Genomic DNA, 17,071 nt, shown 5'->3' with positions numbered 1-17,071 from the left:
AGAGAGATCGTCAACTGAACCGCCTAATTCTACTCCCATGTCTTATGTTCTTGGGTTTTGAGATTTTTTTTTAAATGTAAAGGATGGTGGGTGTGGAACGCCCTGCCAGGGTTGGTTGCAGTGGCAGATACATTACAGGTATTTAAGAAATCCTTAGAGAGGTACATACATGATAGAAATATGGAAGCTATGTGGGAGAAAAGGGCTAGATTTATCTTAGAGTGGTTATAAGGCCAGCACAACAATGTGGGCAGAAAGGCCTGTACTCTGCTGTAGAACAGGGCCTGTACAAAGGACTATATTCTAAGAAGTGTATATGCATAAACAAAACTGTTCTTCCATCTATTCTGACTAACACTGCAAGTTTTGTGAATTCACTGCAGATATGTCTCCAAGCTAATAATTAACCCTTAGTCAACATATCTAAACCACCAGCTCAATATTCCATCACTGTCTGTGGGAGACCGGAGACCGCAGATGCTGGAATATGAAGCAACAGTCAAAACGCTGGAGAGACTCAGTGGATTCAACAGCATCCAGATGAAGTACCTCAGCATGAAATGTTCACTATAAATGTTGCGCGACCCAAAGTCCCTCCAGTGCTTCATCTGTTTGTAGGAAGACTCTTTAAGGCAGGGTTCCCAGCCTGGGGACCATGGACCCCTTGGTTAATGGTAGGGGTCCACGGCATAAAAAAAGTTGAGAACCCCTGCTATAAGGCAATGATGTACTTTTAAACAGCTCCAACAAAGATTTTAAGATTAAAGATTAGGCTTTATTTGTCACATGTACATTGGAACATACAGTGAAATGTATCAGTTGCATCAACTACCAATGCAGTCTGAAATAATGTTTGGGACAGCCCACAAGTGTCACGCTTCCAGCAGCAACATGGCATGCTCACATTTTTTAAGTGACACTAATCTGTAAATCTTTGGAATGCATGAGACTACTGAACACCTGGAGGTCAAAAGCAGAATGTGCAAACTCATTATATACAGCGGCAGCGATTGAACCTGGGTTGCTGGTGCTAAAGCATTATGCTGACGTGCTGCACAAGCTAATCAATCTACATTGGCTTCACCGCAGAACCAAGGTTACCACAAACAGCAGAATCCAGCTATGGGTGACACAGAAAACTCTATTGTATTTGGGGGCCAAGCTCCAAGTCATTGTCCACTACTTCAATGAAAGATAGGCTTTGTGCTTACCATTCATAAAACAAAAGGTCCTGCCCTCAACCCTCCTCCCAAAAACCTGGCTTCGATGAGATGATGGAAAGCTTGGGCCAGCTCTCACATTTCCAGAGTTGGCTCTCAGAGAAGGAAAACAAAACAGTCAAATTCACCATTACTTTCAAGCTTGCCAACAAAGCTATCGATTGTCTAAGGGAAGAGATGTTTCAAGATGAAGATTTCAAACTCAACACAAAGCTGTGGTCTACTGGACAGCAGTGATGTATAACACTCTGGCCCATGGTGCCCGTGCTGACTGTGATGTTTGCCTGCACATGACCCGTATCTCTCTCCATTCACTGCATGTTCAGTTGATTGTCTGAAAGGCTCTAAAACAGCATTTTTGAACTTGCTCCTGGCAGTCCATTTAAGGGAAAAAAAAACTTAGCTTGCACACCTCCTGTAAATGCTCCCCACAACCCCAACCTTAATCCTACGCCCTCCAGTACTCCCCTAGCCCCCCTATATACTGCGGAGACTTAGTCAATTTACAAAGTACCAGAAAACAGTGGAGAGAACTCTCCGCTCTCTTTCATTCATTCTTTCAAATCCGCAGCTGAAAAGCACAGCAGGTCACTTCTACTCATAAGTCTGATAACAGACTTCTGAAACAGACACATTATTCTGAGCTCCACCACAGTGGGAGACTGCTGGGGAGACAGAGGAAAAGACCTGTGGATATTCTGAAAAGCTTCAACATCGTGGGCTGGCAGGTCTTTTCCTGTGCTGTACTGTTCTATGTTCTTCAAATATCTGCAACATTTCATTGAAGTCAAAGTCATCAAACAATACACTCTACACTCTTTCAATCTCCTGTAGATAGGTGACCAGAATTGCAGTCAATACTGCAAACTGTGCCTCACCAATGTCTTATACAACTTCAACATAACACCCCAAATTCTATACTCAATACTTTGATTTATATAGGCCGCTGTTCCAAACGTTTTGATCACCGTGACACCACTTTCAAGGAATTATAGATCTGCATTCCCAGATCCCTCTGTTCTACTGCACTCCTCAGTGCCCTAGCGCTCACCACAGGTCTGATTTGCCGTTCCAAAGTGCAACACCTCACATTTGTCTACATTAATTTCTTTGGAAAGTAGGAAGTTAAGTGGCTGTTTTATAGAAGTGTATAAAATCACGAGGGTTAGAGATAGAGTGAACAGACACAATCTTTTTCCCCAGGGAAGGTAAACTAAAAACTAGAACGTTCAGGGTTAAGGTGAAAGAGGAAAGATTTAAAAAGGGACCTGAGCAACAACAACTACTCACAGGTAGACAGGGTAAATAGAAGCAGCTTTTTCCCACTGAACTAGAACTAGAGGTCATACGTTAAGGGTGAAAGATGAAACGTTCATGGGGAACGAGGAGTAAATTTTCAGTCAAAGGGCGGTGAGTGTGTGGAACAAGCTGGCAGCAGATTGGTTGATGCAGGTTTGATTTCAACATCATAGAGGTTTGGATAAGTACATGGATGGAAGCGGTATGGAGACCTATAGTCTAGGTACACATTGATCTGACTTGGCAGAATAATTCAGCACAGACTTGATAGGCTGAAGGGCCCACTTCTGTGCTGTGATGCTAAACACAGGGATAGGAGGGAGCAAAATGGGAGCAGCTTGGTGGGCACCATGATGAGTTGGACTGAAGAGCCTGTCTCCATGCTGTATTATTCTCTGACTCCATCCTGAGAATGAAGGGGTTAATATATGGGGAGCATTTGTCGATTCTGGGTCTGTACTGGCTGGAAGTGAAAGGCCTAGATAGTGTGGATGAGGAAAGGATGTTTCCTATGGTGGGTGAGCCTAGGATCAGGGCACAGCCTCAGAATGTTCCTTTAGAACAGAGATGAGGAGGAATTTCTTTAGCCAGGTGCTGAATCTGCAGAATTCATTGCCACAGACAGCTGTGGAGGCTAAGTTATTGGTATGTTTAAAGTGGAGGTTCTTGATTAGTAAAGGAGTCAAAGGTTACAGGGACAAGGCAAGAGAATGTGGTTGAGAGGGATAATAAATGATGGGATGGTGGAGCATGCTCGATGAGCCGAGTGGCCTAATTTTGCTCCTATATCTTATGGTGTTATGGTCTTATCGATTGCCAGGAATCTTTTGACCTTGACCAGTCAAAATGCAGGAGTAGCATTGAGGATAAATTTCAGACAAAGAGTCAATGGGTGGGTGGGGAAGTGTGTGAGACATGATAAATCACAGTCCACTGCACGACAGAGCAGACTGACCTTTCCCAGTTCACACTCACACACAGCAGTCTGCCTCCAATCTTGTACGATTTAAGCTGAAAGCTGTTCCAGATCTCAAGGAGTTAAACAGGAGATTTATTTTCTGCAGCTCGGCAACATGTCCTCAGCCTCACCTCTGCAAAATGTGCGTACATGTTTTTTTTTGTTCTCCCATCAGGGTTGAGGTGGCACAAAGAAAAGTCCCGTGGCAAATATTTATCTGTAGGAGTCCCAAAAAAAAATCTTCAATCATTGCAAATGTTTATGAAAGGTTAGAGAAGATTTGTGAGCCACAAAGAGAACAAAGGCAGCGAAACTCAACGACTGAGCCATGGACTGACGAGGAAGGGGCTGCTGCAGTGTCACAAGCTCTCAGAGAACAGCACTCAACTTACACAAAATAACCAGGGTCACACTGATCTCAAAATCAAAACTAAATGACACCTTACAATTTAAAGGGCATTTACTGTAATTTTGCAATATTTGTAATTCTTGATTTAATTTAAAATAACGTTTTTTATAAGATCTGTAGAGGGTTAACGGGGATTTAATCAATCTGTCCCACTTACTATATAATCTTTCCGTAAGCCTTTACTGACTATTTTCCATTAGATTTGAAGCAGGCAGGAAGGTGCAGGGAATGGAGATTGCATACAGTAGTAATGGTGGTTTGTGAGAATACAGAAATATTTATTGCTGCGTGTTGCAAAATGGAGTCTATGCGGAGACCAGGGAGGAAACTGGATCAGAAGCTCACAGGAACATTGTCTGCTTGCTGACATACAAAAAAACATGTGAAAGCCTTATCATGGAAAGAAAGAAAAATAAGAAAGGATTTTAACCTTCCTCATTAATTTACAATAACATTTTCTTCAAGCCTATAAAGCAGATTGTAGTTTGTCACTGCAGCTGTCCTCATTGTTGAGACCATCTGTTCAGCATTAAGGAGCCTTTTTGCACTCAAATTCAGTAAGATCAACAACATATTGCAGCAAGACACTGTCTGTGGTAACAAATCTACACATAAAAACCAAAGGCAACAATTTCATCTTCAAAAGTAGGACAAAAAAACAATATTCTTTGTATCCAGAATATATATTTTTATATATATTGAGACAACACCCTTTTCCAAAAAATATGCAAGTATGGGGCAACACTGCCACCTACTGTTCCAAAGCAAACAGCACCACAGCTGAGGGGCTTCTGACAGCTGCCTGTCAAAATGAAGCCGTGCCCCCTAGCCCTGCATATATTATTTTTTAAAGCTGGACTGCTGCCTCAGAAATTTTTCAAAAATATCTCTAAAATTGATTAAAACTTATTAAGAAAGGTGTGCATGAAGAATTTACATGAAGATTTCACCAAAATAGCAAAACTGTTATAGTAAATTTCATTGAGGAACAGGATCTGGCTGCATCTAGAGTACTGCATTCAGTTCTGATCGCCCTGTTGCAGGAAGGATATGGAAGCCTTGGAGATGGTGCAGAAAAGGTTCACCAGGATTCGTCTGAATTAGGGGACGTGTTATATTGAAAAAGTAGACAATCTAACGTTCTTTCCTCTGGAGCAGTGGAGGCTGAGGAGAGAACGAATTGGAGGTTTTTAAGGTTAAACAGCATAGAGTATCTTTCTCACCACCCCCCTCCCCAAGGTTTAAATGTTTAATATCAGATGGCTTGCATTTAAGGCGAGTGGGCAAGTTCAAAAGTGATGTGTGGGGGAAAGTTTCTGTTAACATGGAGAGTGGTGGGTGCCTGGAACGTGCTGCCTGGGATGATGGGGGAGGCAAGAATGATAGAGGCAGTCAGGAGACTCTGAGCGAGGCACATGAATGCCCAGAGAATGGGAAGATATTGGGTAGGCAGAAGGGAAAAGAGCAGGAGGGCTCAGCCACAAGACCATCAGCCAGAGGAAGAACAAACTAAAGCTAGAAGACGCCAGCATATCCTGCAGGGCTTTTAAGCGGCATTTTAAAACGAGGATAATAACCACTGTGTTGATGTCTTACCCTACCTCAGTACGTTCCAACACACCTCAAAGGCCATGAGATACCTCTGAAGCATGGTCAGGGTCAAGTGGGGAAGCTAGACAGCCCAAGTTTGCACACCCGCATTGCCACCACCCAAGGTATCCCCTACAGCAAACTAAAGGCACACGCTCAACATTTTAGGAACAGCTCATTTCTCACTACCATCAGATTTTTGAATGATCCATAAGCCCATGAATACCACCTCACTATCTGCTCTTTTTTTGCACCATTATACTTCTTATTGTGACTTATAGTAATATTTTATGTCTTGCACTGTATTGCTGCCACAAAGCAAAAAGAAATTTCACAATACATGTGAATAATAATAAGTTTGATTCTGAATTTTTCTACTCAGCTGGAATGGTTCCATGCTGGAGCTGGGGCTGAAGGTTCTTTTCTTGGGGCTGAGAAAGTATATCCACAACAGGTCAAGTGTCCCATGTGGTTCAGAATATAAAAAGTCAAAATATCTCGGGGTACATCAGTAATGGGGCAGACTCAAAAAGTCTGAGGGAAGTAGAATTTACCAGTTTATCAAATATTATTTCATTTAAAGAAATATTATTTCATCTCTTGGATGCAATTTAAAAGGATTTGTCTTTGCCTGTTCTGAAGCACATTATACTGTGATGGAAAATTGTACTGAAGAAATTTAAGATAGTGTAATGCTGCCACCTGCAGGCTCTGTTACTCAATAGCAGTTGATCAAGTGTTTTTAAATAAGGCATAAAGCCCAATTTATACTTCTGCGTCAAACGTACACCATAGGTACAGCATAGCCGCGTACCCTACGCTGTACTCTATGCCATACCCTACGCCGTACTCTACGCCGTAGCCTAACGCGCACCTCTCCCAAAATGTAACTACGCGTCGCTGCGAGGCAGACCGCAACAACTGTGATTGGTCCGCTTGGTAACAACGCATTTCCGGTTGCTGCTGCTTCTCCGCCATTTCAGAATTGAGAGAGAAGAAACTCTTGTTCAACATTTATTAGCTCCAACTCCAACATGATGCACTCAGTTTCAATCGCCATTGTTTGAAGTACAGGAAGAAACTCAACACAGTGGCATAGAAACCCCACCGCCAACTAGCGTTTTGGCGGTGAATTGCAGAGCGACGCAGACACACCAACGCACAAGTATAAATGCTCACAACGGTGTAGGCTACAGCGTAGCCCGTACGCACAAGTAATAAATCAGCCTTTAGAACACACATTGAGCAACTAGGCAACAAAGTGAAATCCATCAGCAGTAACCAAGACCTGAACAACCCCCACTAGCTGCAATCTAACATTGGCTGAAAGGTGTTCTCAAAATTCAAATTACCTCTATGTTACCATATACTACCTTGAGATTTATTTCCTTGGGCATGTTTATAAAAAAAACTATACATTAACAAAGACTGACAAACAAATATGCAAAAAAAAAGAAACTTTACAAATAAAAAAAACTGAGCATGAGTTGCAAAGAGTCCTTGAAAATAAGTCTCTAGGTCACTGAATTAGTCCAATATGGTGAATGAAGTTATCCACATTGGCTCAGGAGCCTGATAGTTGTGTATAATAACTGATCCTGAAACTGTGGTGTGGGAACCTCCTGCCTGATGGTAACCGTGTGAAAAGGGCATGGCCAGCATGGTGGGGCGCCTACAATGATGGATGCTGCTTTCTTGTGACAGGGTTCCTATAAACCTATACAGTGCAGATTAGGCCCTTCTGGCTCTTTGAGTCATGCTGCCCCAGCAAACCCCAACAAAATGTGCCCAGTGGTGGGGAGGGCTTTCTCTGTGATGGATTGGGCCATATCCACCACTTTCTGCAGCCTCTTCCGTCGCTGGGCATTCGTGGTTCCATGCGAGGCTGTTTAACTGCATGCCCTGGAAACTGAATTTTAATTATTTTCCAAGAAGATGACATATTTTCTCAGCAGTGGAGGAACAGAGGGACCTTCGGGTCCACATCCATAGATCCCTCAAATTTGCTGCACAAGTTGATAAGGTTGTTAAGAAGTTGAATGGTATGTTGGCCTTAATTAGTTGCGGGATTAATTTCAAGAGACTGAGGTAAAGTTGAAGTTCTATAAAACCCTGGCTAGATCATACTTGGAAAAGGGCGTTCAGTTCTGGTCGCCTCATTATAAGCAGAATGTGGAAGCTTTGGAGAGATTTACCAGAATGCTGCTCAGATTAGAAAGCGTGTCCTACGAGGATAGGTTGAGCGAGCCAAGGCTCTCTCTTTGGAGTGAAGGAGGATGAGAGGTGACTGGGTAGAGGTGTGCAAGCTGATAAGAGGGACAGATCAATTTGATGGGCAGAAACTTCTTCCCAGGGTAGAAATAGCTAAAACCAGGGGGCATAATTTTAATGTGATCGGAGGGAAGTAAAGGGAGAACATCAGAAGCAAGTTTTGTATTTTGTTTTTTTTTTTAAATATACAGAGAGTGGTGGGTGCGTGGAATGCCCTGCCAGGGTGGTGGTAGTAGAGGCAGATACATTAGGAACATCTAACAGACTCTTAGGTAGGTGCTTGCATGATAGACAAATGGAGCACTCTGTGGGAGGGAATGGTTAGATTGATCTTAGAGGAGATTCCAAGGTCAGCAAAGCGTCATGGGCCGAAGGCGCTGTACTGCATTGTGGTGTTCCATGTTCTTTCAAGGTCAGCAGATATCGGCCTTCCCAAATCCTCTGGATATGAGTCACTTGCTCAGTCATTGAAGATGTCAGTCACTGACTTGCAGATCAGAACAGATAAAGGTGCCAGAAGACGACAATCCAGTCATTCCACAATCACCAGCACTGATAGCACTTCTAAAATTTACATTTACTTATTTAAATGAATTTAAACTGCTCAGGTGCCAGAGTGAGAAGTGATCTTCCTTCTCTGCATCAGTTGTCCAGGCCTGGTCCTCACAGTCTGCTAACATACTATATTATTTGTGGAACTTGCCTCAACTTCATCCTGTGTGCTTGGACAAACGGAATATTGTATCATCGAAGATATTCAGAAGGAGCAGCAATGACGCACTGTGCCTGCAGTGAACTGCAGCCGTCATAACTGGCCTGAAATGCACTCTGAACAATGAGGGAATGTTTTCCTACAGTCTGAAGTCAATTCATCAGATATTGAATGCTACTGTAGCATACAGAAAAATCTTTTCTTGCCAGATGAAAAGAAAAACAATTTACTGTGTCTGGCGACGGCTGAAAGGGACAAAGTAAAATAAAGACCCATAAAGAATCAAGAGAATAATACATTCATTTTATCCTGGGCAGACATTGCATCATTTAAGAATACAAATGTCTTCACAAATAACACGTACCCTGTGTGTCTTTATAGATAACATGTACTCTCTGTGCTCTCCTGGACTGGTTTCAATTGCTGAAGGGGAAAGGGAGGCAGTTGCTGAAGTCTTTTTCCAAGTGTGTTTTGTTTTTTCAGTCTGGGCCTAGGATTTGACAGTGTCCATTTTGCCTGCTTGTGTGCATTCTGATTTCTTCCTCCCTGGCACTACAGTGCAGCTGCTATGCTCACATTGCACAAGCTAATTGCACTAATAATTCAACTTAACTGGATAGATGGTGTTTAGAATTCCAGCGATGTCAGGCAGCCTCTCAACCCCATGATTAACTTCAAAGTGTCCAAAATCCTTTCTCTTGTTGGTGCACTCTCCCCTCCTATCAGAATCCTCCTTCAACCACTTACCTTTTCCACCTATCACCTCTCAGCTTTTTACTTCATTCCTTCCTCCCCCACCTACCGACCCCCTCACCTGATATCATTAACCACCTGCCTGCTTGTGCCCTTTCCCTCCCCCATTTTCTTATTCTAACTCCTTGCTCCTTTCTTTCCAGTCCTGATAAAGGGTCTGGGCCTGAAACTTCTGCTCTTTATTTCTCTCCATGGATGATATCTGATCTGCTGAGTTTCTGTCTGTCTGTTAGTTACTCTGGAATTCACGAATTTGTAGAATCTCATGTTTATGAAGTGCCCACTTTCGCTGCCACCAACATGTCTCAAATATAAAAACCCGCCACTATGTCAACTATTACTCCCAGTTGTCGAAGCTGCAACTTCCTCAAAAATTCTTAGCTGTGCTGCTTTTGGACCTACTGTTTGATCCTCTCCTATTACCCCACCCATCTTCATGCAGATGCTGCCAGGACTCGAGGTATGAGTTATGGTGAGAGGCTGAGCAGGTTTGAACTTTATTCGTTGGAGCATTGGAGGAGGGGGTAATCTTATAGATGCGTATAAAATCATGAGGAGCGTAAGTTGGGTGAATGTGTACAGTTTTTTTTCCCCTGGGAAAAATCAAGAACTTCTATAGATTCACAGGAACAAATACCCTGACAAGTTGTATCATGGAAACACCAATACCGAGAACGGAAAAGTCTACATAAAGTGGTGGATACAGCCCACCTCAACACAGGCCCCCCAACCACCCCCCCTCCCCACACTGAGCACATTCACAAGGAGTGTTGCCACAAGCAAGCAGCAAACATCATCAAGGACCCCCATCATCCAGGCCATGTTCTCTTCTTGCTACTACCATCAGGCAGGAGGTACAGGAGCCTTAGGTCCCACTCCACCAGGTTCATGGACAGTTATTACCTTCAACCATCAGGCTTCCGAACTGTTGTGTGTATCATCACTGCAGCTTAATGTGAAAAAGACTAAGGAGCTGGTGGTAGACCTGAGGAGAGCTAAGGTACTGGTGACCCCTGTTTCCATCCAGGGGGTCAGTGTGGACATGGTGGAGGATTACAAATACCTGGGGATACGAATTGACGATAAACTGGACTGGTCAAAGAACACTGAGGCTGTCTACAGGAAGGGTCAGAGCCGTCTCTATGTCCTGAGGAGACTGAGGTCCTTTTAACATCTGTCAGACGATGCTGAGGATGTTCTATGAGTCTGTGGTGGCCAGAGCTATCATGTTTGCTTTTGTATGCTGGGGCAGCAGGCTGAGGGTAGCAGACACCAACAGAATCAACAAACTCATTCGTAAGGCCAGTGATGTTGTGGGGATGGAACTGGACTCTCTGACGGTGGTGTCTGAAAAGAGGATGCTGTCTAAGTTGCATGCCATCTTGGACAATGTCTCCCATCCACTACATAATGTACTGGTTGGGCACAGGAGTACATTCCGCCAGAGACTCATTCCTCCGAGATGCAACACAGAGCGTCATAGGAGGTCATTCCTGCCTGTGGCCAGCAAACTTTACAGCTCCTTCCTTGGAGGGTCAGACACCCTGAGCCAATAGGCTGGTCCTGGCCTTATTTCCTGGCATAATTTACATATTACTATTTAACTATTTATGGTTTTATTACTATTTATTATTTATGGTGCAACTGTAACAAAAAACAATTTTCCCCAGGATCAATAAACTATGACTATGACTACTATGACTCACCTCAACACTGAACTGATTCCACAGCCAAAAGACTCAATTTCAAGAACTCTACAACTTATATTCCTGGTATTATTCATTTGTCCATTTACTTATTTATTAACTCACACAGTTTTCTTTTGCACTTCGGTTGTATATCAACTTTTGTTTATGTATAGTTCTCATCAATTCTGTTGTATTTGTTTATTTTCCTGTAAATGCTTGCAAAAGAAATTAATCTCAAGGGTGACATATATAAACATTGGTAAGAAATTGACTTTGAGTTTGTCTTTGAACTAGAGAGCACACCCGGGCACCCGACTGCCACTGCAACTCAACTTAATAAATCTGATTCTGAGATGAGGATGAATTTCTTTAGCCAGAAGGTGGAGAATCTGTGGAACTTATTGCCACAGATGCTGTGGAGGCCGAGTCATTAGGTATATTGAAAATGGAGGTTGATAGGTTCTTTATTGGTAAAGGGGGAGGGGGTTAGGCTTAGGGTTAGGTTAAAGAGAAGACAGGAAAATGGGATTGAAAGCAAGTGGGGAACAGAATCAATGGGGTGAATGGCCTAATTCTCCTATGTCTTTTGGTCTAGTGTGAGGAGCAAGATTTAATAGGAATACAAGGGGAAATGTTTTCCACCCAGTGCGTGAGCCGCCAGAGGATGTGGTTGAGGTACATCATCATCATCATCATCATCATCATCAGGTGCCGTGCCCAGTTTGAGCTTTGACTGCCATGGCCCACACACTCCTGTTTCGGGTCAAGTGGATCAATTCATTGGTATTCATTTCCAGTTCTCTGGCTGCCGTCTCCATCATCATTTGTCTGTCTTCCTCTTGCTTTCTTCCCTTCAATCTTTCACATAATTACCATGCATTCTAACTCCTTTTTCCTAATCACATGTCCAATGAAGTTACGTTGCCTTTTCATGATCTCATACATTAATTCTCTTTTTGTGTTTGCTCTGTTCATGACATCGTTATTCATTTTGTCCATGACATTCTTTGCATCCTCCTCAAAAACCACATCTCTGCTGCTTCAATTCGTTTCCTCATGTTACTAGATATTGTCCAACACTCTGAGCCATATAACATAACTGGATAAACATAACATTTCAGTACTCTGAGGTGGGTTGTCATGCCTAGTTTAGTACTGGTCAGTATACTCTTCATTCTCGTAAAGGTGTCTCTTGCCATCCCTATTCTTCTTTTGACGTCCAAGTCGCACCTGCCATCTGATGTCACCCAGCTTCCTAAGTAGCAAAAGTTCTGTACTTGCTTTATGTCTTCCCCGTTTATTCTCAGCCTGCAGATAGGATTCTCCTTCTCTTTGGATATCACCATACATTCTGTCTTTTTGCAATTGATAGATAGACCCATTTTCGCACTTTGTTCAACAACTATGTCAATTAAGTTTTGTAGTTCTTCCTCCGTACTTGCAATTAAGACAGCGTCATCCGCATATCTGAAATTATTGATGTTTTCACCACCAACTTTGATTCCCAAGATGTCTCTTATTTTTTGTAATATTGTTTCACTGTACACACTAAATAAGTCAGGGGAGAAAACACACCCCTGTCAAACGTCTCTCTTGACTTTCATAAACTGACTCACTTCTCCATCTATTCTTATTGCGGCAGCTTGTTCCCAGTACAGATTTCTGATTAGGTAGAGGTTGAGGTACACTAACGACATTTAAAAAGACACTTGGATGGTTACAGAGATAGGAAATGGAGCAATCGCAGGCAAATGGTACGAGCTCAGATGGGAATCTTGTACAGCATTGTCCAGTTGGGCTGAAGGGCCTGTTTCCATGCTGTATGACTTCTACTACCAGCTGCCTTCTGACCTCCAACCAGCTAAAGAACCTGCTCGAAACATACCTCTTTGACGATACATTTGATTATCCATGGAAGTAACAAAAAGTATTGCAAGGTTCTGGGTAACTAGTCGGAGACCCAGACTAACTGGATCACTAAGTGACAGGACCTGAGGAAAGGCATGACAAAGCCATGGGTCCAATTTTGCATGCACAAGGCAAAGATTTGCAAAAATCACCACTCCTCACAATTCAGGAATAACCTCAAAGATGGATGTACATTGGCATCACAATAGTCAAAAGTTATTGCAGTGACACACTTCTCAAAAAGTAAACGCAACCACTAAATCAGGCAATTCTTTCGAGGGGCAGCAACGAACAAACCTGGATATCCTGACACTCCAAGCAATCCAAACAGGGCTTCACTGGTAGACCAATACCGCCACCCAGTGTTCCATACTATTCAGTACAATTAGAGCTGAAAACATAACACTCAGTCTTCTATTATCCAAAGTAGAAATTTGGTGTCCATCATCTGCTCAATAAATTAACAAAAGTGTTGAATTTTGCTCCCAAATTTTGCCTCTATTCACCTGCTAGGAAAAGTTTGGAGAAATAAAAGACACAACACCACACATGACAAAATACCAAATGCTGCTGCTGGACTTTTAACTAAAATCAGGATGCAGGAGCACATCGCTCCTGTTCTAGCTACTCTGGATTGGCTTCCTGTATCTTTTAGAACTGATTTTAAAGTTCTTTGTCTTGTTTTTAAAGCTGTTAATTTTATGGGACAGGAGTACATCGCAGAATCACTTTTGTTTTATAATCCTGCTTCAGCTCTCTCGACTTCTGCTCATCGCTTAAATTTAAACAATCTCCCTCAGAGGATAATTTGCAGGTTAGCTTTTTTGAACTACACTCCTAAACTGTGGAATTCAACAACAAAAACTATAAGGGATGCAGACTCAGTTGACACTTTTAAAGGCCAGCTCAAATCCTATTTATTTAACCTGCTTTTAATATGGTTTTTATTTTCAGGCTTATTTTTTCATTTTATTTTCATGTTTGTACTTTTATGCCATTGTAAAGCACTTTGAATTACATCATCTGAATGAAAAGTGCTCTATAAACTTATTATTATTGTTGTATTTTTATTTTTTCTCAGCACAAGCTGGTAAAACCTGAGGTACAGGCATAGCCAAGCAGACTCATTTCTCAATTGCTAGGAATTTCCAGTGTTTAGTATTGTGGCTTTCTGGAGATTTACCTCGATATTGGTGTGTAGCTCTAATTGTTTAATGTTATGGTGTAGTGACTTTAGGATGATACCTGTTGTAGATAATAGCCCCCTGTTCACGATCCATAGTCTTTCAATTTCCTCACTAATTATTATTATTAGGGCTTTCATGCATAACCTCCTAAATCAACCTTGCAAATTTCAGAACAAGGAAAAGTGCCAAGAAAAAATACAGTAGGAGCTCATCACATCTCTCTCACAAGTTCAGCACTCCCATTTTTACAACTGGCTCAATAATTCCTTTCTTGGACACACCAGAATCATAAAGCTACAGAACATACAAGCTCCTCAGCCGAAGTCATCCATTCGAACAAAGGTGCTCACCTCAGCAAGTCGAATTTGACTGCGTTAGTCCCATACTCTTCCTATCCCTGAACCAGTCAAAAATATCTTTTAAACATATTTATATATATTTATTCTCTCCTCTCATCATTTCTGCAGGCTGTTCCTTCCATAAGCATGCCACCCTCTGTGCTGACCAGGTTTAGAGTACAGTAACACTGTGGCCATCCATCTTATGTAAGCCCCTCCTGATTTAATAAGCTTCAATCAGGTCACCCCTCAGCTTCTTGCACCCCAGTGGAAACAGTTCCAACCTCCATTCACTTCTTAAAATCATACAAGCAACACACAAGTAGCATGCAAGATGCACAATGCATCACAGGAGTGTTAATAAAGAAACAAAACGTCAGTTGGTTGGAGATACAGCAACCCATTGTTTTGAATCCTAGCCTAATCACAGGACGATTTACAATGATCAATTAACATACTAAGCAGTAAGTCTTTGGACTGTGGGAGGAAAGCACAGCACTCAGAGGAAACCCACGAACACACAGGGAAGAACGCACAAACTTCCTAACAGAGGACTTCGGAATTGAACTTCAAACCCTGAAACCCCAAGCATCACGCTCTCCACGGCACGCTAAAATTATATAATTGTAATTGCCTCAGCCACTTCATCTGGCCGCTCATTCAAATAGAGACCATCCTCTGCATAAAGAAGTTGTCCCTCGGGTCTCTTAAGTCTTTCCCCCTCTCACCCTACACCTATGCCTCTTAGCTTTGCATCCCATACCCTGACTACAAAATGCTATCCAACATTAACCTATCTCACATTAATTCAGGAGGTAACATGTTGGCGCCAAAAAACGCACGCGCCTCTCTCCAAATAGATTATATTACAACTGTTCTTTCCTTCATAAGCCATCCAGCATCAAAGCACATAGCATAATAGCTGAAGAATAAAGATTAGCTTTTTGTCACATGGACACCAAAACATATAGTGAAAAGTGTCAGCATCAAACCAAATCAGTTTGCCATGCTTCCGGCACCAAAACAGATATGCCCACGACTCACTAACCCTAACCCATATATCTCTAGAATGTGGGAGGAAACTAGAGCGCTTGGAGGAAACCCACGTAGTCATGGGGAGAACATCCAATCTCCTTACAGGCAGAAGCAGGAATCAGACCACAATCTTACAGCAGGGGCTGTGAAGTGTTGTGCAAACCACTATGCCACCATGCATGTTTGGATCACAATGAACTACAGGTACCACTACCATACAAAGGAACGGCAGCAAAGGAGGACAGACGAGAACTGCAAGGGAGTACTACAATCCAAAGTACTTTCAATAAGTAATGAATTATTTCTTGTGTCAGATGGCTTTGCAAAGAATTATAACCACAAGAGATTCTGCAGATGCTGCAAGTCAAGAGTAACCCCAAAAAAATGTTGGAGGAACTCAGCAGGTCAGGCAGCATCTATGGAAAGGAATACAGAGTCGACGTTTTTCAACGAGATCCTTCATCAGGACCTGAAACATGAAAGAAGTCACCTACCTGGCTTGGTAATCGTTGCGAATCAGAAGTAAATGCTGAAGAATTGACAGGAAGTATTGCTCTGCTTTGGAGTCTTTCACGGTGTTCTGAAGCATTTGGAAGATTTCACTCACATCTGTGAAACTACTGTTAAGGCGACAAGTGGATGACTTTTGACACTCCAGGTGAGAGGGTTTTTCTGGACTCCACATATTAAAACATGCAGCAAGATGACCTCCATGTGCTTGTTTTCACTCTATTCATCCAATAGGGATACTACTACCTCCTGGCAACAACACAAAAAACCAGAGAATGAACCAGCCCGACACTGGGCACCGTACTGATCCAGCCTCAGGTCAGCAGCTACAAATGGTACAAACTACAGCTACTGATCTTTCTGCTAGTGATGAATATAGATGTTCAAGTTCAAAGTGCATCTATCATCATAATACACACACATTACACAACCTGAGATTGCCTCCTTACAGGCACCAATAAAACAAAGAAACCAAACAGATCCCATGAAAAACCCAATGTGCAAAATAAGTACATATCACTTAAACAATAAAAGAAGGCAAGTAACATTCAGAACTAAAGCTCACAAAACTGAGTTTACAGCCACGAAGCCAGTTATCACTGCAGTCGACATACATAAAATCAGATGTTTATAAAATCATAAGGAGGCACAAATAAGGTAAATGGTCACAGTTGCTTTTTTTTTTAAAAAAACAGGGTCGAAGACGGCATAAGTTTAAGATGAGAAGATTTAAAAAGGACCAGAGGTGTAACTTTTTCCACACAGAGGTTGGTGGGTAAATGGAAGAGGAAGTGGTTGAGGCAGGTACAATATCAACATTTAAGATTTTAGAATTACTGAAACGAGGTAAGACATTGGGACAGGTCATGTATAGGAAAGGTCTAGAGCAGGAGTTCCCAACCTGGGGTCCACTGACCCCTTGCTTAATGGTATTGATCCATGGCACAGAAAGGGTTTGGAACCCCTGGTTTATAAGGATATGGACCAAACACAGGCAAGTGGGACTTACCTTTGCTCATTGCAGCCAAAAAGTTCTATTCAAAAGATTAATGAGCAAAGGTATATTTGGAGAAAAAAGGATGCAGAATTTCATGAAAAGAACCCCTCTCCAACCGTTAATCACGGGGGTGGATCGATTATGCTTTGAGCTTGTGTTGCTAGCCAGTGGCATGGGGAACATTTACTGGTAGAGA

At 42.3% G+C, this 17,071-nt stretch overlaps 1 protein-coding gene across 2 annotated transcripts in view; it reads right to left on the bottom strand.

The window, feature by feature from the left end:
- LOC134349119 (protein diaphanous homolog 1-like) overlaps positions 1-17,071 on the bottom strand; it is a 247,017-nt gene that overhangs the window by 64,092 nt on the left and 165,854 nt on the right. For both annotated transcript variants that reach the window (XM_063053005.1, XM_063053006.1), the window contains one exon: positions 15,863-15,979. In XM_063053005.1, the coding sequence (XP_062909075.1) occupies positions 15,863-15,979 (117 nt within the window). The remainder of the gene's footprint in view (positions 1-15,862; positions 15,980-17,071) is intronic.

Source organism: Mobula hypostoma, chromosome 7 (assembly GCF_963921235.1).
Source record: "Mobula hypostoma chromosome 7, sMobHyp1.1, whole genome shotgun sequence".
NCBI lineage: Eukaryota > Metazoa > Chordata > Chondrichthyes > Myliobatiformes > Myliobatidae > Mobula > Mobula hypostoma.
This window is presented reverse-complemented; position numbering and strand designations above follow the sequence as displayed.